Source organism: Lissotriton vulgaris, chromosome 9 (assembly GCF_964263255.1).
Source record: "Lissotriton vulgaris chromosome 9, aLisVul1.2, whole genome shotgun sequence".
NCBI lineage: Eukaryota > Metazoa > Chordata > Amphibia > Caudata > Salamandridae > Lissotriton > Lissotriton vulgaris.
Genome location: NC_141697.1, coordinates 940,792,974 through 940,816,597, shown reverse-complemented (window position 1 = coordinate 940,816,597; position 23,624 = coordinate 940,792,974). Strand labels below are relative to the sequence as shown.

At 45.4% G+C, this 23,624-nt stretch overlaps 1 protein-coding gene across 1 annotated transcript in view; it reads left to right on the top strand.

Moving 5' to 3' along the window:
* LOC147692578 (cadherin-related family member 4-like) overlaps positions 1-23,624 on the top strand; it is a 256,491-nt gene that overhangs the window by 11,381 nt on the left and 221,486 nt on the right. Inside the window, exon 2 of the mRNA XM_086939538.1 lies at positions 18,791-18,959. Within this exon, the coding sequence (XP_086795664.1) occupies positions 18,791-18,959 (169 nt within the window). The remainder of the gene's footprint in view (positions 1-18,790; positions 18,960-23,624) is intronic.

Genomic DNA, 23,624 nt, shown 5'->3' with positions numbered 1-23,624 from the left:
TCACATAGGCACAGTCACCCTGCACTCATAGACCCATTACTCACCCTTCCCTGACACATTACTAAGCCAGCAATCACCCATCCACATCACTCACTCTGGGCTCACACAGGTACACTGCTCACCCTGCACTCACACAGACATCACTCACCTTGCACTCACACAGGCACACTGCTCACCCTGCACTCACACAGACATCACTCACCCTGCACTCACAAAGACATCACTCACCCTGGACTCACACAGGCATCACTCACCCTGGACTCACACAGACATCACTCACCCTGGATTCACACAGGCACACTGCTCACCCTGCACTCACACAGACATCACTCACCTTGCACTCACACAGGCACACTGCTCACCCTGCACTCACACAGACATCACTCACCCTGCACTCACAAAGACATCACTCACCCTGGACTCACACAGGCATCACTCACCCTGGACTCACACAGGCATCACTCACCCTGGACTCACACAGGCACACTGCTCACCCTGCACTCACACAGACATCACTCACCCTGCACTCACACAGGCATCACTCACCCTGGACTCACACAGGCACACTGCTCACCCAGCACTCACACACACATCACTCACCCTGCACTCACACAGACATCACTCACCCTTCACTGCACTGCACTCAATAGGTTTCCTTTATTACAGCCTGTCTAGGCCTGGCATTGCCTGGTGACAGACTACAGTAGATAACACCACGTCTGCTGGGGCCTCTGAGCAGGTGGGGGGTGCTTAGCACAGACCCGAGAATGCAAGCAACCTCCCCACAGACACTGGCGTTATTGTAGTTGTAGGCTGTTAGTCACTGCATGCGAAGACGTTCAGCAATTGCCCCCAGCCGTGTTTGCGCCCCGAAGACTGACATCATTCAACCACGATCTGTTAGAGCCAGGTAAACCAAAACAAACATCGACAAATAAGTTTCCTGGCTCCCCATGAACTTGTCTCCAAAAGGTAGTAATGGGCTAAAATCTAAATGCGCTTTATTTTCATCTGGTATTCCATCAAAGAAGAACCTGTTCCCCTGACTCGCCCTCTCCCCCCTCCAACTTTCTCTCTCCTCTCTGGGTGTGCTGTGTTACTAGAAGCCCTTTGCAGATGTGTAAAAAGAGGTTAATACGTGTGTAATACTTTCAATGGGAGAGTACAGGCAATCCCCAGAGACACGTAATGCTTTTAATTGAAGAGTGCTGGCACTATTCAAAAACTAGCAGGTACTCTGGTACAGAGTACCTGCACTTCTATTTTTCCATTTCAAGCACAGGATGTATGTGTTACTCGGACCTGTAGCTTAATATAAATAACGTGCCGATTGCAGCTATAAACGTTTAACTAACCTCAGACGATGACAATCCGAGTGAACCTCTTTCCTACTAGTGATTTTTAGTAACACGCAGATCTCTCTGCAGCGGGTGTGTTATCCCGCTGAACTACCAACACCTGCAGTCCTTTATGTTCATGTCCCAGCATGGCACGTCGCTCCGTCACCCTGGCAACATTCTGTTTTATGAAGAATTTCTCTAGCTGGAAAGGAAGCTGGCTTGACCTCATGCTTGGGCCTGTCATAAAATCTTTTACCATCTGCAACTCTGCAGACGATGCTTCCACTTGGCTGCTCCAACCTGCCGGCCACACTACAGAGCCCGAGGCACCAGGGCCTCGGATATTGCCATCAGATGAGGGAGAAAAGCGGTTTCGTGCCAGAAATCTATCTATAAATATACTGCTGCGAGCATGCAGGATTGAAAAGAAAATGCGGCCGATTCCCGAATCACTCAAAACTCCGTTTCTAGTCTTAACATTAATCACCCACCCACCACCAGGAGAACACTAGTCTTAAAGCAACGTATGCTTACATTAGCCTGGGTCATGTCGCGCAGGGCCGGGGGTTAAAATGAAACTTTTCAAAACTTACCAGGTCCGCGCCGTCTGTGCTCCGGGGTCCCGGTCCCATTGCTGTTGGCGCCTAGCCGCCTACAGGAACATCCGCCGATCCTCCACAGCCAATCCTGGCGCCTTAGGGCACAGTTACTCTCTGCCCGCCCAGCCCATTAAAAGACGGAGGCTTGAGCCTTGTGACAGCCACAGCAGGCACTAGTGCGCATGCGTGGGCACGGAGACAAATTGGCCCTCCGTCCCCACTCACGCGCACTTGTGCTGCTGCCCCTGGTGTGACAAAGTAAATGCCTGTCAGTTAGCATGACGTCGGGGTCGGGCCGCCCAGGTGGGCGGTCCGACGTCATGCTATCTCACAGGCATTGTCATGATGCATCGATCTCGGACTGAACTTAAGTAAACTGACTAAGAGTTCAGTTTACTTAAGTTCACAAAAGCCGAGGGAGCTGCGGTCCGGACGGCTGGTAGGGGGGCAACGCCCCAGCGCCCTTAATGGACGCACCGCCACTGCCAGAAGGCCTACCTCTCATAACTTGAGATTCCTTTTCACCATTTTAAATAATGTCTCCCCTGTATTGCCTTACACAGCTGTATTTTTAGATGCCACAAAGGCTTTTTAGATGCCACAAAGGCTTTTGATTCAATTGAGTGGGACTATATCTCCGGGTAATGTTGCGCACGGGGTTTCCGCCCCTCTTCCTCTCCTGGATTCAGTTATTATATCATTTACCAGCTGCTAAGGTGCTCATAAATGGGCGTGTGTCCCAGGCGTTCCCGATCACTAGTGGAACAAGGCAGGGATGCCCCTTGTCCCCCTTACTATTTGTGCTCACGGTTGAGCCATTGGCTGCAAAACTGCGGCAGCACCACAATGATAAAGCCCTACGTTGCAATATGAGGCAGATACTCTTTTCCCTATATGCGGATGATATTACTCTGTATATTCGGGACCCGCAGCAGAACCTAAACCCAGTCCCCAGGGAGTTTATTGTTTTTGGGGAGCTATCAGGGACCAAAATAAATTGGAGTAAGTCCTGTATTTTCCCCTTAACGGCCGCAACAACTCACTTTCCACTGGACTATCCCTTAGAGTGGTGTTATGAGGATTTGCGGTATTTGGGCATTCGTGTCACTAGGGATAGAGATGAACTGATGCGACTCAATTATGGCACAGCACCGTCTCGCATAACGGATTATGTTACCCGTTGGATTACACTTCCTCTTTCAATGGTGGGACAGGGGTCCCTACTAGAAATGGTGATACTGCCTCAGTTGCTCTATCTGTTTTTAGGTTTCGACCTGGCCGTAGCACTGCGAAGCAGTGCTCCGCCCAGGCGAAAACTTTTGTTTACAGTATGGGGGACTTGAATCCGCCCCTTCTTCCATTGGCATCCGCATAACGGATTATGTTACCCGTTGGATTACACTTCCTCTTTCAATGGTGGGACAGGGGTCCCTAATAGAAATGGTGTTACTGCCTCAGTTGCTCTATCTGTTTTTAGGTTTCGACCTGGCTGTAGCACTGCGAAGCAGTGCTCCGCCCAGGCGACAAATTTTGTTTACAGTATGGGGGACTTGAATCCGCCCCTTCTTCCATTGGCTAGCTCCATAAATGGAGGCTAGCCATTGGAAGACATCGTTGTCAATCAGTCTTTCCCAGTCAGAACGCGATTCGGGGGCGTTTCTGGGTCTTTTTTTAAGTCCCGCCCTCTCCTCTTCCCATTGGCTGGAATTTTACCTTCCAGCCAATGGGAAGGGGAGAGCACGCAAACACGCCCCCGAATCCCGAAACGACCTGTTGCTCTGTTCCAGACTTGTTCTTTCTGAGGTAGTGTTATGTGACGTCAAGAGTGACAGGTGTCCTATCCTCGCAGCCCCCCTTCCTCCTGCAAGACCACTGCGAAAACTTCGCGTTAGGGGGCCTGCACCTTTAAAGACAATCTTCATGATCATGGGGGCCAGCAGGGCTCCAGCCAGAATGCTGCGTGGCGGGACATGGCCCGTTCCTCTCCCACACCTCGTGAAGTGATGTGGCAGCTGAGCCTGACAGCACGAGCAGCAAACCGAGCCGGGCTGAGGCTAGAAATCCCCCCCGCCCAGTCATGGAACAGTAGCAGGGGAGGGAGGGCCTGGGCGGAGCACATGGCGCTGCTTGTGACGGCTGAGTAGGCAGCGCAGCTGACTGGCGGGGGCGCGCGTGACGCCCAAGGTGTGTAAAAGCGAAGGTATGCCTCGCTGCCGGGCGGGCGCCCAACTGTGAACTTCAAGGTGCTAACAACTGGCAGGATGTCAGGTGTTAGTGACGCGTGAAAGGCTGCATTCTTTGTCTCCTTTACTTTCTTTTAATGCATTCCAGTATGTTAGTTTCCATAGAGGTCAGTCGGTTATTAACATGGATTAGCTGTGCGTTAGTAACTCCTATTAATCTTGGCCATGACAGCACAGGCTCTACAAACTTCTTCTGGCCAAAGCCTCCCCCTCCCACCCGCTGTTCTTTGATGGACTTGGTTCCAAAAATTGTGGGCAATGTTTTTTTTTACTTTTCTACTGGAACTTACCCACACCTTTTTTATATGTAATTAATGAACCTGACATAGAATACTCTTTACAGACGTTCATCTATGTTGCTGTTTCTTAGTTGGTGCATTATAATACTTTTTTTCACAGTAGCTTTTTCTGTGGCACTGGGATTTGAATGCAAACTAAGAATGGGCATTCAAGCTATTACTGCTTTAGCTTTTCGTTGACAGCTGTGATTCAGAGATTACGGCTAATAACATCTTGGTAATTTTGAGAATACAAACTGATGGACTAAGTTAAACATGGTGAAAAGCATCCACTTTCTGCCTTACTTCAAAACAATACTTTCAGGCCTGCATTAACAACAAAAAAATCAAATTTACCCAGGGGCTAAGCACCCAAGGGAGGATTCCAAGCAGAGTGCTTAGGTGCCAAAGGTTGAGGATGGCATTTGATGAAGCAGTACTTTTTTTATTTTTATTCAAAAGGTGTGGGTGGATGCAAGGATGGTGGATGCAAGGATGGTGTTCAATTTCGACCTAATTGTATAGAGTATAAAGGAATGTCACTGTTGGTACATGCAAAACTGCTTCAGAGATGAGTCTTTATGTATGACCCTTGTACTAAGCTTGGAGCATGCGTTTATTCTTTCACTGAAGTGTACCTGGAAAATTCTTTCACTGAAGTGTACCTGGAAAATTTGAATATTTATGAGCAAGGATGAAACAAAAATTACCCGGTTAGGTTGCTAAAAAGGATGTGGGTTAAGGAAGAGTTGTGTGGTAACTCAAGTTACCAGCTTGGACAGTTACGAATTAAGGGTGATATTAACCTCCTTTATCGTATTGGACAGAACACCTCAAATGAAGATTGTGCAGTCTTCACCTAAAGCTTTTGAGAACCATCACAAGATCATATGGGCACTGGCAGTAGTTTCCTTTACGACTTGAGCATGTTGTGGTGTTTCAGCTGTAGTTCAAAGTTAGACTTTTATGTTGTTCACTGCCCTTTTTTAGGTTTCGCCTAAACTTGAAAGGGACTTGCATACCACATCTTTCCTGATTTCTTATTGGTTCCTGTGCGTGCCTCTTCCGCCATTTCTATTGGCTGTAGCATATTTTCCTGCATTTACCAATGCTTGTATCTACTTTACTTCTCTTAACAGTCTTTCGACGGCGGGAAACTCATAACATCCGCTTTGGTCGAACTATATTTTCATAAAGTTTTGCCTTTTACTATTGCAGCATATTTGTACAACAATTTATCACCCAAAGAGATTACATGATTTGCATAGAATCACACCATGTTGCGATGTACCGCCTAGACTCGAACTGGGATCCTCGGCGTTAGAGTCAGCAGCTCTGGCCGCTGTGCCACATCCTGTCCACTCCCATGTTATTCATGCACCCTTCATCCATGCTTTCATTCTGCCAGACGATGATTGATGAAAACTGTTTGTTTATTACATAGGCGAAACCGATGCATTACCAATGCTTGTTAAATATTCCATTCCATCCAGGGGGCTATTTTTTTAAAACACTCCGGTCAGAATTGACGCGGCTGGTGTGGGGGGGTAAACACCAGAGACTGCAGTGGAATGTTCTTACTAGGCCATATTCGCAGGGGGGATTTGGCGTACCCAATTTTGAATTATATTATCTCAGTGCACAAACCCATTATGCATATTACTGGGTGAATCAGCCACGATATATGCCTCAAGTGGCGGCGGAGCACTGTCTTGCACACCCCATACCAATCGTAGGTGCGTTGCATGACACACCACCTATTAGAGAAAAGGCGCCTACTACTTTTACTTGTACAGTCACAGCGTGGCATTGTTGTATATTGGACACCCTGCTGCTTTACTCCCTGCTATTGCCTCTCACATACCATCCGACCATGCCTCTTCTCCAAGAGACGATATTTAATAATTTTGCGGAAAAAATGCACATTAAAACTTGGGGGCACCTGTATCATGAGGACCACTTTCGCACAGCCGAACATATCTTTCAGGGCATACTGCACACAACACTGGATGTTTTCTTATATGTTTGTCTTAGACAGGGCATCCGCTCTCTAACGCCGGAGTTTCGGGCAGAGCCCCCAACACTTGCTCCACTACAGCTTATGCTTAGGAGCACGACACCCAAGCGCCTTGTTTCCCTAATATACCGCACAGTGGACACACACAAAGAGGAGCCGGCTGCATTGGCCCGCACGAGTTGGAGTGCAGAGCTGGGCCTTGATTTGACTGAACAATGGGAATACTGCTGCTCGTAAACTGAGCAGGTCTCGGCCAGCAGCAGACTGTGTATAATACACTTCAAATTTCTGCATCCGCTGTATCATACCCCGGCCAGAATGCACAGACATGATTTGCGCACTACAGATCAGTGCAACAGGTGTCGGGCCCCAGGAGCGGATTTCCTACACTTGGCCTGGGAGTGCCCGAGGATACATGGCTACTGGAGACATGTTTTTGAAGTGCTGAACTTAATGACAAACTCTCATATTGAACCCACACCACTGCTGGCCCTGTTGAGTTATGTAAAACCACTGCAGGCTGCGCATCGGAAATATGTGGCTCTCGCGCTGCTCATGGCCAAAAGACGGGTGGCATGTCGGTGGGGAAGGGGAAGAGCGCCCAAGTTCAAGGACTGGCTAGGGAATTTAGTTTTTTGTCAGGAACAACTTACTACATATGCAGAATTGTTACCTAGAACCTCCAGGCCTAGGAACATTTGGGCCCCCCCCTACCATGTTATCTTCTGGCACATCCACGTGTCACTCCCACACTGGAGAGTATGGCGCCTGTACCCTGAGCGGTCGCGAGTTAGAGCATAACTAGCGGGTATGTGTCTCCTTAAACGTTGTGCAACTGCTACCTCTGCTATGCTTATGTTATGCCCTGATGTGATAATCTTGATCATACATATCGAGAGCTGGACTCTATTGTGATAATAGACACATGGTTTATACCGGACAAAACTGTTGCACACAACTAGTAATACTTCACTGTATGGGGGACTGTATGATGTTCTACTGTTCTGTCAATTGTTCATTGCTACGTATGTAAACAATATCTTATGCCCTATAATGTAACAATGGAATTGTAGGAAACTATGCACTTACTGTACTGCTGCGTGTAACACCTGGTATGCTTAAATGACTCCAATGTATGGTGGTTTAAAAAACAATAAAAAGAAATAAATAAAAAAAAGAACTGATGTGCATTACAATAGTCAAATATGGGCCTTACTAAATGTAGGACCAGCTTAGATTTGGATTGACCAACACCTTGGTAACTCTGAGCCCACACTAATGGCAACAGTGATCATGTGGTCTACATGTTTACCGGCCCAGCAACAATCTAGAGTACATTGACATGGCTACCAGGAAACCAGGGTACAAATCAATGACCACCATACTAATAGCAGATGGAAATGATTGACTTAAAAAGTTAGCTTCCAATTTACAGAGAACCAGTTCAATGAGGATGGCATCAAAGTGACTTTACTTAAATGTATACACCCACATCAATCATATTATATTTGTACACAAACACTATTCATTATAGAACAATGCTGGACCTATAGATTATGTACAAACTTGCAGGTCCTCGATGATGGTGTAGAGTGGTTATCTCTAAAGTGTATTTGACATTACCTTAATGGGTCATGATGCAAAATGTTTGATCCAGGGAACCAAGCTTTGCTTTTGTGTGTATGGCATGTTGATAGATTATTTACACTTAACATCTTTAACAAAACGTTAAACTAAACAATAATGACTCTATATAAGGAGTGTGAATAACAGTTTGTGGACATATAACAGTTTCACACAGTTGTCACAGCAGGAATACACTACTGTTTCCTAAAGGGCTTAATTCACAACTATTTTCATTATCATTTTACTCCCAACTATTTAGACCATAATTATCTGATCCTATTTCTTTTTTTTACTGTTACCCCACGATAAAACCTTATCCAGTGGTCAATCTCATCGTTGGCACTTGCTGGCTTGGTATATACTGAGGCAGCATTTATCTACATAGCTCTTTCTCTGCATGTAGGTCAAGTGACCTGACCTCCCACCAACCAATTCTGATTATATGGTTTTGTGTAAGTTCCCTTTTTCACTGACCATCCAAATGGACATCATTAATAGTCCCAATTGGTAAGGTAAAGAGGGATTGCATTGGTTCTGATGAGAGCCCCTGCCACTTTTTAGGTAATTTCAAAGTGGGCTAAAACATGTTGGCCTACTACAAAGGGATAAATAACATTTCCCACTTAAAAAAAAATAATCTTTTTATTAACAACCAAGAAAGAAAAACATTAGGTGACATTAGACGCTTTCATAATTGCCATAGTTACAATTCCCTATTATTCAATATAGTAAATACAACATATAGATAATGGATCAAGGGGACTCATGCGCCTTCACTTCTTCCAAACGTATCGGGGGCGTAGAAATATCTCCACGGTACTGATTCCAATCCCCCCAAACCTTTCCCCACTTCTCGGGACAACCCCTTGCCACATAAACCGACCTCTCCCTAAACATGCACCAGTCCAAATCTTCTACCCATTTCTTTTTTTTTGTTTTGACAATAAAATAACACATAGAACATAATATGATTACTTGACATGATCAGCTGTAGAGCAATTTCAGTCGGCCAGTACTTATAAAACATATCCACTACAGGGCTATACAATGAGGGACACGACAGATTCAGTTGAAGATAGATCATGACATCAAACGCACACATTTCCTGTACAACGCCAAATGGGTCATAGGTTACCTAATTCAGGGTTCTTCCCTCCGCCTCCCAGACAATAAACCCTCATTATCTGCCTCACCCTCCAACTCTAAGCCATAATATTTCATCCATGGTGTCCATATTTTCTTAAATGTCTGTGGGCAGCCCCTAGCTTTGTATGTCACCGGTTCTGCAACCATGTATAGGTCTAAACACGTCCTCCATTCCTTTAGTGTGGGCGTTTGTTGCACACCTCAATACCTTGCTATGTCACACTTGGCCACTACTAGTCCCAAGTTAGCCAGTAGTAATTTCCGTTGTGGGATATCTACCTCTGTGGAAATACCCAAAAGAAGGAACTTCGGCTCCATTTCTATCTGGACCTCAAGTATACTATTAAGTTCATTCACGATCTTCCCCCAATAGTTCTGGATTCCCCTACACTCCCATATGGTATGTATGAAGGTCCCATCCATCCCATGATATCAATGGCATTTCGGACTATCCGCTTTCCCCATTTTGTGAAGTTGGGCTCTGTCAAAATACGTTCTATGTAAAATTTTATATTGAAAGAGGCGTAATCGAAGCTTGATTGCTACCTCTCAATGGTGCATGAGAGCAGCCTCCCAATCTATCTCTTCCAATGTCTCCTCCCACTTGGTTTGAAGTGGACCAAGCTTATCCGGCATATTATTGAGTAAGGTTTTATATGTATAGGAAACAGCTTTAGCCGGGATCTCCTCTTGTAGCAGGCGACCCTCCAGTGGGGCATACCCTGGTTTTGCCTCCCCATCTAACCCCTCCGCCATCCGTGCATGTTTTAAACAAAGATATGCATACATTTGTGTAGCGTGGAGTTGATATCTGTCTTTTAGTATCTCAAACGGGGCCAACACCTCCCTCTTTAGAAGGTCACCTATCTTGGAAATGCCAATTAGGTCCCACTTTTCAAAACCTCTAAGCTTCCCTGTTTCAGACAGTCTATTCCCTTCCCATAGCGGGTCTCCCTGGTAAACTTCTTGTCCCATTGCATTTGCCTCTCTGCTTGTTTCCAAGCCTCCAGTGTCCTCTGGGTTGCCTGAAGTAGTTGGCTGCTGCCCTTCCCACCATATATATAGTGAAGATATGTACGATTTCTGAATTGTGATCGTTCCAGCCTATATGTCGAATAGTCTCCTTGTATATGGATCCACTCGTTAATAACAATAAGGTGGGATGCCCTATAATATGCCCTGATGTTTGGAGAGGCCAGACCACCATTATAGACACTTCTTTGTAAGGTTTGGAGCGCCACTCGTGGGTAGGCCCCATCCCATAGAAGCAAGTGTATCTCACTATCTATTTGATTGAACAATGTGTCTGGAATTTTATGATGAATATTTTGCAGCACATAGAGCAGCTGTGAAAGCGTTATCATTTTATACATGGCGGACCTTCCCATAATAGTTAGGGGGAGTTTGCGCCACCTCTTGACATACTCTTGAAAAGTGTGGATAACTCTCTTAACATTAAGTGCCAGGCTTTCCGCAACATCAGTGGTAATGTAAAGGCCAAGATATGTGAAGCCTGCCGTTGATCAACGTAAACAATCAGGGAGCCTGTGTGGTTCCACCGCCCCACCCCCCCCCCCCCCCCCCCCACCCCCCAATTGGGTACAGTGTGGATTTACTCCAATTGATTTTGTATCCCGCATGCTTCCTGTGTACCTTAAAAATCTTCAAAATTCAGGGGAGGGTCACACTGGGGTTGGTCACATATAATAAGATATCATCTGCATTTAAAGATATGCGTTCCTCTTTAAGTGTTCTGGCATTGTCTATGAATCCACCTAATCCAGGTGCAGTTCTGATAACACAGGCAAGGGTTTCCAAAATAAGAGCAAAAAGTAATGGGGAAAGGGGACATCCCTGTCTAGTTCCCTGTTGTCTTGGCCAAGGTTCAGATAGAGCCCAGTTGACCCGGGCCCTAGCCATAGGTTCCGTATAAAGTAGCGCTATCCAATCTCGGAAACTTGGTCCGAATCCAAATTTCTCCAGAGCATACCTCATTAAGGGACAATGAATGGTATTGAATGCTTTTTCAGCGTCTAGGGATAGCAGTAAATGTGCAGTGTCCCGATCTCGAACTGCGTCCATCCAATTGGCCACCCTGCGGAGATTATATCGAGTGGCACGCTGCGGCATAAAGCCGTATTGATCGTCCTGAATCAGTGATGTAAATACCCTTATGAGGCTTGTAGCGAGGAATTCCACCCATTTCGTGACCCGGGGCGGCTGGCTGGCTCCCCACAGTTGAGCAATATTACGCTTAGATAACATACATGCCAACGTTACCCATTGTCTCCTATACGTGTTCAAATTCGTGGGTTCCCAAATGTTTAAAAGACATCTGGGGGCTTCCGGCTGTATCTCCACCCCCAGGACTTCTCGAAGCGTGTCATGGACTTTCACCCAGTACTCCTGCACCACCGTGCAATGTCACAGTATATGCATGAAAGTTCCAAGCTCCCCGAACCCCCTCCGACACTCTCCGCTCGACCCATATGAACCAGGCGAGGCCCGGTGACATATGTCCTGTGAAGAATCTTTAATCTGAGCCTCATCTGGATCGCCACCACCCGTGGAGAGGTAGCTGCCTCTCGCCAATCTTCATCATCCATCTCCACCCCATCTGCATTCCATTGAGTCCTGACAAGTACTAGTGGGTCTTCCATGCAATTTATAAGCTTTTTAGATATTAACGAGATTGGCTTCTCTGGGAGGTGGCCGTCCAGCACTCAGTCTTCAAGAGGGGAAGCCTCAGGAAGCGTCCTGTCTCTGGGGATATGCGTGAGTAGTGCATGCCTAACCTGAAGGTAGCGATATTGCTCATTGTCAAGAAGGCGATACTGTTCCTTAAGAGAACTAAAAGCGTGTACTGTGCCCTACCCCCAAATATCTTTGATCTGCGTGATCCCAATAAGGTCCCTGTTGCGGGCTATAATGACTCGCGGGGACAGGAAGGGAAGGTAAAGAAGGCTTTATTGGTTTTAGTAAATGCCTTCGGCGTACCACGCTTCTGTAATAAGGGTGAGGGGTATCAATGTCTTTCTTTGTTGGGGAAAGACACTCCTTCCAGAGTACCAGCCCACTTCTCCTCTCCAGGGTGCTTCTGGGGGATGTAGGCGCCGGACCTGACGTTGTTGCCATCATAAAAAAGAAAAATAGACTTGCTTCAGTCTGGTGCTATGTATCTCACAGTGTCAGGGAAAAGGGAGTGAGGAGTCACACATTAAGCCAAACAAATGCTTTAACCTGGTGCCGAATGTGCGAGGGAAAAGGGAGTGTCAAGGTCGATCGAGTGTGGTCTCAGGGTGGTTTAAAACCCTTTCTACCCACCCAGTCTACGATACGAGAACGTACCTGGGAAAACCACGCTTCCCCTGAAGCGTGGCTGGGCGAAGCGCCTTGACGTTGGCCTCCTGGCTTCTCTGCTCGGCGGGTCGCCTCTGCTGTCGACACTTCTCCACTCTTCCTCTCCTCCACGCTGTCTTCCGCTCCTTCGCCTCCTCCCACGCCTTCGCTTCCTCTGGGTGAAAAACACAGAGGTGTATCGTCTCTTCCGGTATTTACCCCGTCATCCGCGTCATACCTGGGGGCAGGGCCTTGTTCGAGCTCGGCCCAATTAAAGAAACAGTGTTCCCCTACTCCTTCCTGGTCGGGCAAAAACACTGTGGGTCGAAATGTCTCCAGTTCTCGGACTGCTGTGTGGAAAGAGGGGAAAGGGTACTTCTCATACGTCTTGGTGTCATATATTGGTAAGTCTTGGTTCCGTCCTGCTCCCCCCTGTCACAGTCCCATTTGTCAAATCCCTTGGACTTCCATAAACTCCCCAGCTTCTCAGAGTTCCACAATGGGGTGGCTAGGGTAAGCTTCCCCTCCCACTTGAGATGTCTATTGGCCGCATGCCACACCTGCACAGCGTGCGCTGTTGGTCCCGCAAGGGGGAACCGGCGGGGTCTGGCATAGAGTGCCCTGGTGAAGTCACCCCCCGGCACCTGTCAATGGTCCATGGCATATCCGGGATCCCCAGGGGGCCCGTATATAGCATGATTCACCGCCCCCAATTGGGAGGCCCAATCGTATTTCCGCAGATCCGGCAATCCTATCCCCCATCATACCAGGGGAAAGTGAGTTTAGAAAATGCTATACGGGGAGCACCATCCCAGGGAAGCTGTCTCTGGAGGGCCTCTATTTCCCTCAAATAGGATGCCGGCACTGGGCCCATTGTGTTCTGGAGTGCATAGAGAAATCGGGGAAGGGCCATCATCTTAAACAGTACCGCTCTTCCCAGGAGCGAGAGAGGAAGCGCCTTCCAACGCGTCACATCCCCTTTAAATCGAGTCAGAGGAGGGCCAGATTGTTAGCATATCTTAACTTCGGGTCAAGCGTTATATAAACACCGAGGTACCTAAACCCTGTCGGCTCGATTTGTATTGGGCAAGTCTCTGGGATGGCTGGCGGGCCACCTCTGAGAACGAAGAGCACTGATTTTGACCAGTTTATAGCAAAACCGGAGTGCCTCCCAAATATGGTATGCACATATAGAAGTTTAGGCCAACAAAAGTGTCAGTCAAGTCAAGCACTGTTCATTTAGTGATATTCCACACCTTATGCTTTTTTGCAACGTAATCAGTAATTAATCAAATTTGATTAATTACTGATTACGTTGCAAAAAAGAATAAGGTGTGGAATATCACTAAATGAACAGTGCGTGACTGGACTGACACCTTTGTTGGCCTAAACTCATATGATCCAAAGGATTGACGTCCCTTATCAGTCACAGCACCAATAGAATAGCAGGATAAAAATAAGGATACCAGGAGTGCTCCCCGCGAACCCCTTAATAACCCTTATGCACATATAGAAAACACATCAGGGATTCCCTTGGGCTGGTGAGGTAAAGCAGGATATCATCAGCATACAGTGAAATTTTGTCCTCCCATTCCAACATCCATCGAAAGCCTCGGATTGATCTATCCCACCTAAACCACGCTGCCAGTGGCTCCAGGGCCAGGGCAAATAGGAGTGGGGACAAGGGACATCCCTGTCTCGTGCCCCTCCCAAGGAGAAAATTGGCAGACTTTCGATTATTTACCACCACTCTAGCCAGGGGATTTTCGTATAGAAGGCGCACCCAATTGATAAACTCTGGTCCAAAACCCATCTTCCCCAATACTGCGAACAGGTAGGGCCATACGACCCTATCAAAAGCCATGGTGGCATCCAGTGACACCAGTACCGCCGGCTCCTGTATCGTCGGGGTCTTACCCAATATCCAGTGCAACCTGTGCAAATTAAGGGCCGTATTCCGACGCGGCATGAAGCCGGACTGATCCGGGTGTATCAAAGTGGTGATGACTTTGACTAACCTCGTCACTAGCAGCTTCGCCAAGACTTTAGGCTTGGCATTCAGCAACGAGATAGGTCTGTACGATGAGCAGAGAATCTTGGTCTTTGCCGCTTTGTGGATGACCATTATGTTGGCCACGCTCTGGTCGTATGGGAGCTGACCCTTCTCCCTACTCTCTTCAAACATGGATCGAACAAATGGAGCTAGTTTAGTGGCACTCAGTTTGTATAGCTCGATGGGAATTCCGTTCGGGCCCGTGGCCTTCCCGGAATGTACACCTCTAATAGCCAGCGCCACCTCATCATTTGTAAACGGAGAGTCTAAATACTCCTGGTTGTCATCCGACAGCGTGGGCATCTGGATGGCTTTAATCATTGCACTTTTATCTGCCTCAGTGTATACCCCAGCCGAGGCATACACCCCACCATAATATTTTGAGAATTTGTCCACTACAGTTTGTGGGTCTATGACGGTACTGGAGTTTTCTCCCTGCAATTCTGGCACCAGCCTCGAGGACCATTCTCCCTTTTCAAGCCACGCTATCAGTTTACCTCTTTATAGCCATGCTCGTACATCTTGCTTTCAGTCTCCTCGCTCTGTGCCCTAGCCTTGTCCCTAGCTAGGCCTCTATATACATCCTGTCTCAGTTTTAACTGATGTACACCTTCCGGGGTTGTTGCCCTGGACACCTCCCCCTCCAACCTCGTCACTTCAGCCTCTGCCCTTTCTATGTCTGCCTGTTGTTGCCTTTTTTCCCCTGCAACCAGAGATAAAACCTCCCCCCGAATAACGGTTTTATATGCCTCACACAGAATCTGCAGCGAGTCCACCGTAGCTCTATTTTCTTGGAAGTATCTCTCTGTGATTTTGACAATCTCTTTCTTGGTGGCGGGGTCTTTCAAGTGCCATGCGCTGATAGGGGTTACTCTGCCTACATCCAACTGTCCGATTTCCAACTGAAGCCAAATTGGAGAGTGATCAGAGATTCCCCTTCCCAGGTGTCGCACCTCCCAAACAGTAGCGGCCTGTGCCGCTGGTACCAGTACATAGTCTATTCTAGACAGGCTGTGGTGCGCTGCAGATACGTGTGTGTAGTGTACCCCATATGGATTACGTACCCTCCATCCATCCATCAACCCCGTTGTTTCTAAAAATTCGGGCCTCAGGGCTCGGGCCGGGTATCTGTCCACCTCCCCGTCCACCGCTGAATTAAAGTCCTCCCCTATTACAAGGAGGCCCAACGGCAAAGTCAGGAAGATTGCACCCAGGTCTCTGAAAGTGTCGGATTGAAGGCCAGGCGGGACATATACAGAGATGAAGGTAACCGTTCTCCCTTCCCACTGCCCCGACACACCAATATACCGACCTAGCTGGTCAGACCAAGTAGCTTGAATATGCAGGGGAAAATAATTTTTCACCAATACACCAACCCCCCAGACCCCGTAGTAAAACCAGCGTGTGCAGCCAATTTATAACCCCCTTTGTGTAGGGCCATGCAACGATTGCCGATAAGATGAGTCTCCTGTAGTAGCACTACATCCGGGGAATTACGTCTAATCAACTGGCTAACCATTCCCCTCTTAATTTTATCACTGAGGCCGTTCACATTCCAGCTAAGCACATTTATCCCCGATCCGCCTCTAACATTTGATATTATACTGCTATGGAATCAATACTGTCATAACATTGTCTCCTGATGCGAAAAAGGAAATGAAAGAGAAGAAAGATTTTGCAAACAATTCTGCACACAATAAAACCCCAAGACCAAAAAACCCTGTCGACTCCAACTCCCAGCCCCCCTCCATGCACCCCTGCATATGGCTGAAGCCCATCCCCAACCAGCAGTGTGCCTGTCGCCCAATACCTAACCCACAAACTAGCTAAAGGTAGTAATGGGGAGGAGAGACAATGTCCCGACCCCCCCCTCCAGCCCCCCAAACCACAATCTCCAAATCTGGGGCAATCCACAGCTATCTTACAGTCAACAGAGTCCAGCTAAAGAACTGGCTGCGGATCCGCCCCACTACCTGACAATCCAAAACAGCTTAAATCTTCGAACGGCCTCCATCACTCCCGCTGCTCCTCTCCTCCACCTCGGTCTCGCCCCTCCTGCCCATTCGAGTGTCTGCTGTCAACCCAGTCCGATGCCACTTCAGGGTTATCGAAAAAACAGGCCTTCCCTTCGATTTCCACACGGAGCCGAGCCGGGTACATCATGGCGTACTTTAGTCCCTTGTCTCTAAGTTTCTTCTTCACCTGAAGAAAACGTTGCCGTTGTTTCTGCACCATCTGGGTGAAGTCTGGGAAAAAGGAAAGCGTGGTATTCTCGTATCGCTGGGGCCCCCCCCCCACGAACTGCCTGTAGGATCGCATCTCTATCGCGAAAATTCAGTACTCTCGCAGTCATCGGGCGAGGGGGTGCCCCAGGTCTGGGCCTCCCCCCCGGCACCCTATGAGCCTGCACAATTGTGACAATGTTGCTCAGTCCCTTAGGCTTGAGATAATTGAAGATAAAATCTTCCACTAATAGGTCTGGCGCCGGGACCTCTGACCTCTCGGGCACCCCAAGGATGCGTATGTTGTTGCGCCTTTCTCTTCCCTCATATTCGTCGAGCTTCCGGTCTGTCAGGTCCAGACAAGCCTTAGATCACACACTTCCTGCTGCAACAATGCCATATCGTCGATTAAGCTAGCAGTCTTAATATCGAACGATTTAACTTTTTCACTCGCTTTTGTAAGATCTGCTCGTATCAGGTTGACCTTGATCGTGACAGTGTTCAGTTTATTGTCCAAAGCTTCAATTTTTTGACCCAAAGATGTTTGGACACCATTTATGGCTGCCATGACATCGGTGAGTGTGGGTTCTGCAGGAGAGCGCAAACATTTCCCACTTTTTAATATCACCAGGAGGAGGCCTTAATAAAATCTCCAGCCTGAGTTTATGTGTGTCTTCAATATGATATATGGCGAATACAGGCAGTGCACAACTCCATGTACAATGACAACACTTTTTATTTTGTATTAAGAGATTCAACTCCTTTATGTTCTCAGCTCAAAACATTTGCTGTGCGGGTGCTCTAAACACCCAGCAAAACTTAGTGCTGCAAAAGAAGCCCTGGCAATGAGGGCTCTCTTCACAACACGGAGGTCCCCAACAAGCAGCCGAGGATTTCCAAATTGAGCAGACAGTCCTGCACCCTCCTGGAAGATCATCAACCTTCCTCCACGGTCAAAAAGGCTCCCTCAGTTTATGATTCAGGAGGCACAGATCAACCAAACAATACCTGGTGCCAGATGTAGGAGACAAAATACGGGTCGGTAACGGCCGATTTCGGTCGTTACCGACCGGTATTTGGTGTTTGACATGTAGGAGGCTTGATATTTACAAAATTGGTGAATTCTACCGATTCGGTAGATTTACCGAATCGGTAAAATACCGAATCGGTAAATGTACAGATTCTGTAAATCCAGATGTAGGTGGCACAGTAAACAGTGCCACAAGCCCTTAAGAATTCGTTATTTACCACCCAATACTATTGGGTGGTAAATAACGAATTCCTGTGTACATGCACATCTGTGCCATGTGGCACACATACATGCCCTAAGGGCATGTATGTGTGTCACATGGCACACAAGCCAGAAACAGGGGTGCTACAGGGTGTCAAAGTAAAACCCTGTCCCCCTTGGCAATTTGATATTTTTACCGATTCGGTAATTACCGAATCGGTATTTGCCATTGATTCCTATGGGCTTTAAGGCCCATAGGAATCAATGGCAAATACCAATTCGGTAATTACCGAATCGGTAAATACCGATTCCTACGGATTCGGTATTTGATACTGAATGATTACCTACATTAGATTTACTGATTCATGAATACCGAATCGGTAAAATTCGGTATTTAAGAATAGGTAAATCTAATTTACCTACATCTAGCCCCTGTTCTCTGAATTATGCTGAGGCCAAGTGCTTTCAAACAGTCGGAAAATTAAAGGAAAATAACCTTCTCTGTTGTTTTTTATGTCTGTTGTTTCTCAGTTCATTCTTTGAAGGAGATTACTTAAAATGTTTGATTTTGATTGTGTTGCAAGGTCTGCTTTTTGACTCTCAGTTGTTCTGTTGGGTAGCCCTTCTGAGTGCTGGTTTTTATTAGTCAAAAATTGTGGTTAGTAGTGTATTTACTGATTTTTCTTTCCTTCCTAGATATTTTTGGAAGGTTTGCTGGATTTTGAGACACAAAACCTGTATGTTCTCAACATCACAGTGAGCACCTACAATGGATCTGAGCTGCAGTATACTTCATCTCTTCTCACAGTGCAAGTGCTGGATGTCAATGAAGCTCCCCGATGCGGTGAAAGGTTTACATCGATAGGTTGGTTCCATCAAGGACATTTTACTGACGACCACTGAAACTCATGGATGTATGACGTTACAACGCGTTATTTTACAACGCAGACCGTTACATCGCAATTTTTACAACGCAGGATCCATTACAATGCATGCCTTTACAACGCATGTCATTACATAGCAGATACTATTACAACGCATGCCATTACAACGTAAGTATAGGTAAGTATATCTTTTTAAAAAAATGTAATTAAGTTAATTTAATTAATGTAATTTAATTAATTTTATTTTATTAATTTAAAAAAGTAATTAATTTAATTTAATTTAATTATTGTAATTTAATTAATATTAAAATTTTAATTAATTTAATGTATTTAATTTAATTTAATTAATGTAATTTAATTAATTTATAAATTGTAAATAATATAATTTAATTTAATATAATTAATTTAATTTTAATAATTTTAAAATAATAATTAATTTAATTTAATTTAATTAATTTATAAATTGTAAATAATATAATTTAATTAATTTAATTAATTTAAAAAAGTAATTAATTTAATTTAATTTATTTAATTTTTATTTAAATAATTTATTAATTGTAAATAATATAATTAATTTAATTTAATTAATTTAATTTATTTAATTTATTAAAAGTCGTGATTTTAAAAAAAGTGAACCCTAAAATACCCCTGTACCCCAAAACACAAACCCAGCCCTAAAACCTAAAAATACCCCTGTACCCCAAAACCCAAACCCAGCCCTTAAGCCTAAAAATACCCCTGTACCCCAAAAACCAAACCCAGCCCTAAAACCTAAAAATACCCCTGTACCCCAAAAACCAAACCCAGCCCTAAAACCTAAAAATACCCCTGTACCCCAAAGCCAGCCCTAAAACCTAAAAATACCCCTGTACCCCAAAAACCAAACCCAGCCCTAAAACCTAAAAATACCCCTGTACCCCAAAAACCAAACCTTGCCCTAAAACCTAAAAGTAAATATATTTATGTACATTTAATATTAATCAAATTAAATAAATAATATTAAATAAAATTTTAAAAAAATTATATACTTACCTATACTTACGTTGTAATGGCATGCGTTGTAATAGCATCTGCTATGTAATGACATGCGTTGTAAAGGCATGCATTGTAATGGATCCTGCGTTGTAAAAGTTGCGTTGTAATAGAAGTCCGTTGTAAAAGTTGCGTTGCAACACCAAACTCATATATAAAAGGGGAAAAACATTGAAAATGGTATTCGTGGGGAGCATTATAGCAGTTTTGCAGTTTGATGTATTGGTAATTTTGAAATACTTACTTTACAGAATCAGATTGTGTTTTTGGAGTACATTTTCTGATGTGATCCTCGTGTAGGCATATTAAATGTGTACAGATGAAAGACTGTGTGCTGGATGAGGGCTGTGATACACATTGTTCAGTAACATATGCAAGTTCATTAGTATATATAGACCCAGTCCTATTGTATCTTTTCTTGAAAACTTAACATAAGGTTACATAACGTAACATAAGTGGTGATCTGTGAAGCATGTTCAACCTGAAACAACATATTTTTATAGTTACCAAACTCAATGGCATACTTTTTACCAACATTGGAAGGATGAAAGGCTGAATGGAGCCACCAGGATTCTAACCTGTGACCATGAGATCAAACACAGATTCCTGCAGTGGATGCAATAGTCACTGAGCCCCCAGACCCTGCTCATAACTGAATCCATAGTCACCATGCAACCGCAGTTATACCTTGAACATTTCATTTTCTCAGACTCGGACAGATTTTAGACTTAATCACTGCACTGAAATAGCAGTTCTCAATATCAGACAACTAATGGATATCTGAGTCAAATAATAAAATACTGTACCAATCCTGCTAAATTATCAACAGCCACCAAACACACTTGCCAGCCACCTGCCAAGAAAAGGCTCTGGTAAGTAGTTGTAAGGCTCTCAACTAGATATGCTTCTCTCTCACCGACCAGAGACAATGTGTGAGGCTTGGTCATTTCTTATTCAGGGAGAAGCTCATATTCCGCCCTTTCATCTTTCCTCTCCATCATCTCTATGCGCCCAGGAAAGTATAATAGCTCCATTCAAGTTTAAGGTCTGCTTCACAGTCTACAAAGCCTTACATTACAAAGGCCCATCCTACATTTCTAGGAAGATTAAGCCTTGCGCTCCCTCAAGAACTCTTAGGTCAGGAAGAAAATCGCTTCTACATATCCCCAGGATTATTAAAGCAAGATTAGGTGGTAAATCCTTTTCATACCTCGCCCCCCTCTACTGGAACCAGCTGCCCATTCATTTGAGGCTCAGCCCTGATTACCTTCGCTTTAGGAAACTTCTTAAGTCCACTTTGTTTTAACTCCTTTATCAGCAAGCCAGCAGCCTTGTCCTAAGCGCAGAGAAACCCCTTAGGGGGTGATTCAGGCCCTCTACAAATCCATAAATAAATAAATAAATAAAAATTCAGCCTTCAAATGTATGTGAATGGCACCCACATTGTCCTGAACGTACATTAAAACTGCTGTGGTGTCAAATCCATTTCTCCAAACTTACCGGTAATATTAGCTTGAAGTGATAGAAAATAACTCTGTCGTATCACTGAAAAACTGAGATTTAGACATTAGGTTCAGAAACTTCACCCGAGATCCCATTTACCTGGTCATCTGAATTGGAGCCCATTCCACTTCCCTTTAAAACTGTGAGCAATTTTGAAGTTATCTTTGCCCTTTGTTGGTCATCTTCTATTGCATTATGCTCACTCAAGTTATTGTAGTCTCCAGACTCAAATGCTTCTCCACAGTTTACCTCAGTGCACACCAGCAGCTACAATCTCTGCAAACCAGAGCCATCATGGGCCGTATAACACATTATCACTGTTTCACAAGGTGCGCGGGACGCAAACAATGATAATGCGCCCCATTATGGTGTATGCGCTGCCCTCAGGGCAGCTGCGAACTCGCATTCATGTGAAAACACGGAGCAGCCGCTCCGTGTTTTCACAATGCAGGCGGCATCCGCTTGCACTTTCAAAGGGGTTTAGAGATTCCATTGCAGGCGGGTGCAGTCAGTGGCTGCACCCGTCTGCAAGGGGATTTCTGGGGGGACCCATGGGACCCCGTTTACCCCCTGCAGAGGGCTGCTGTCAGGAGGCGCACTGACAGTGCGCCACCTTGTAATGGGCGCATGTCAGTGCGCCTCCTGAAGTCTTCTTTGACTCTGCGCCCGCGTCTGTAATATGGCGCAGGCGCAGAGTCAAAGGAATTCTGTCATTTCCATAGGGACGCCCTATGCAAATGAGGGAACACCCTCTGTTTATAGCCCTAGTGCTTTAAATGCGCCAGCGCTATCGGTATTACAGAAGGGGCCACATAAGCGTCCGCATCCCCTTCTGTAATATCAAAGTGCCCCAGGGGGCGTGCAAACACCCTTTGCGCCCACGGAACCCCATCTATAAAACGGCCTCTGATCATCTTAGCCCTGAAAAAATATTAGCTTCTCCCAAAAGCACACTTCACATTAAATTGTCTACTTTGAGGTCTGAGGGCCAGATGTACGAAACGTCCAGTTTGTGTTTCCTAAATCAGATGTATGAAACGTCCAGTTTGTGTTTCCTAAATAGCGAATCCTAAGAAATTGATATTTAGGAAATGCAAAATGGAATGTTAAAAAAACACATATTTCCTAATAGCAATTCCTATAGTGTAGGAATTGCTATTAGAAAATCACTATTTTGGACATGCTAAACTATTTGTTCCTACAGGTACCAATGGTTTTGCAGTTCCAAATTTGTGATTTCCTAAACGGAAATCGCAAATTAGGAAATGCAAAACCAAGGGTGCCTACATGACTTTTCATCGGCATGTAGGTCAATTGACCTGACCTCCAACTTACCAATAGATGATATGGTTTCGTGTAAGTTCCTTTTTTCACTGACCATCCATATGGACGTCTTTAATAGTCCTAATAGGTAGACTAAAGAGGGATTACCTTGGTTCTGATGAAAGCCCTAAGCCCCTCCCGCTTGATGCACCCCCAAAAAGATAGTGGTGCACAAATGCCATAGGGGCATGTGCGCGCTGCACAGTACTTTGAAAAAATGCATTTTAGGTGCATTTTATTTATTGTTCATGGTTACCATCAACTTGGATCCAATGGTATTAGCATTTTCTACATGCCCATTATGCATTTAGAAAATGCTTTGTACATGTGCTTAGTAAATTGCAAATAGGAAATCCCTATTTGCGATTTCCTGTTTAGGAAATCGCAAAATGCGATTTCTACTGGGTCTTTGTGCATATTGAAAGGCAGTATTAACAGACATGTATTGTGATTCTGCCCGTTGAGAGATGCAATTTCATTTCGTACATCTGGCCTTAAGTGATTACTCTATCAATTCTCCTCTGAACCATTCGAGCACACAGCTGGTGTTACTCAGTGCTCAATCATTGCCCCCTGCTATTTAACGTTTAACTGAGTCTATGTCCAATATCATCTCATCCTTTCACCTCAGCAGCTATACTTATTCTCACAACAGTCAAATCATACTGCGGCTTGTAAATCCATCTCACATTTACTGCTGTAAGTTAGGAAAATGCTTGCTGCAGTAGAGCTGTTGCAAGTTTCTTGCATGTGGTAGTTGGATGAATCATCACCGAATAACCATTTGG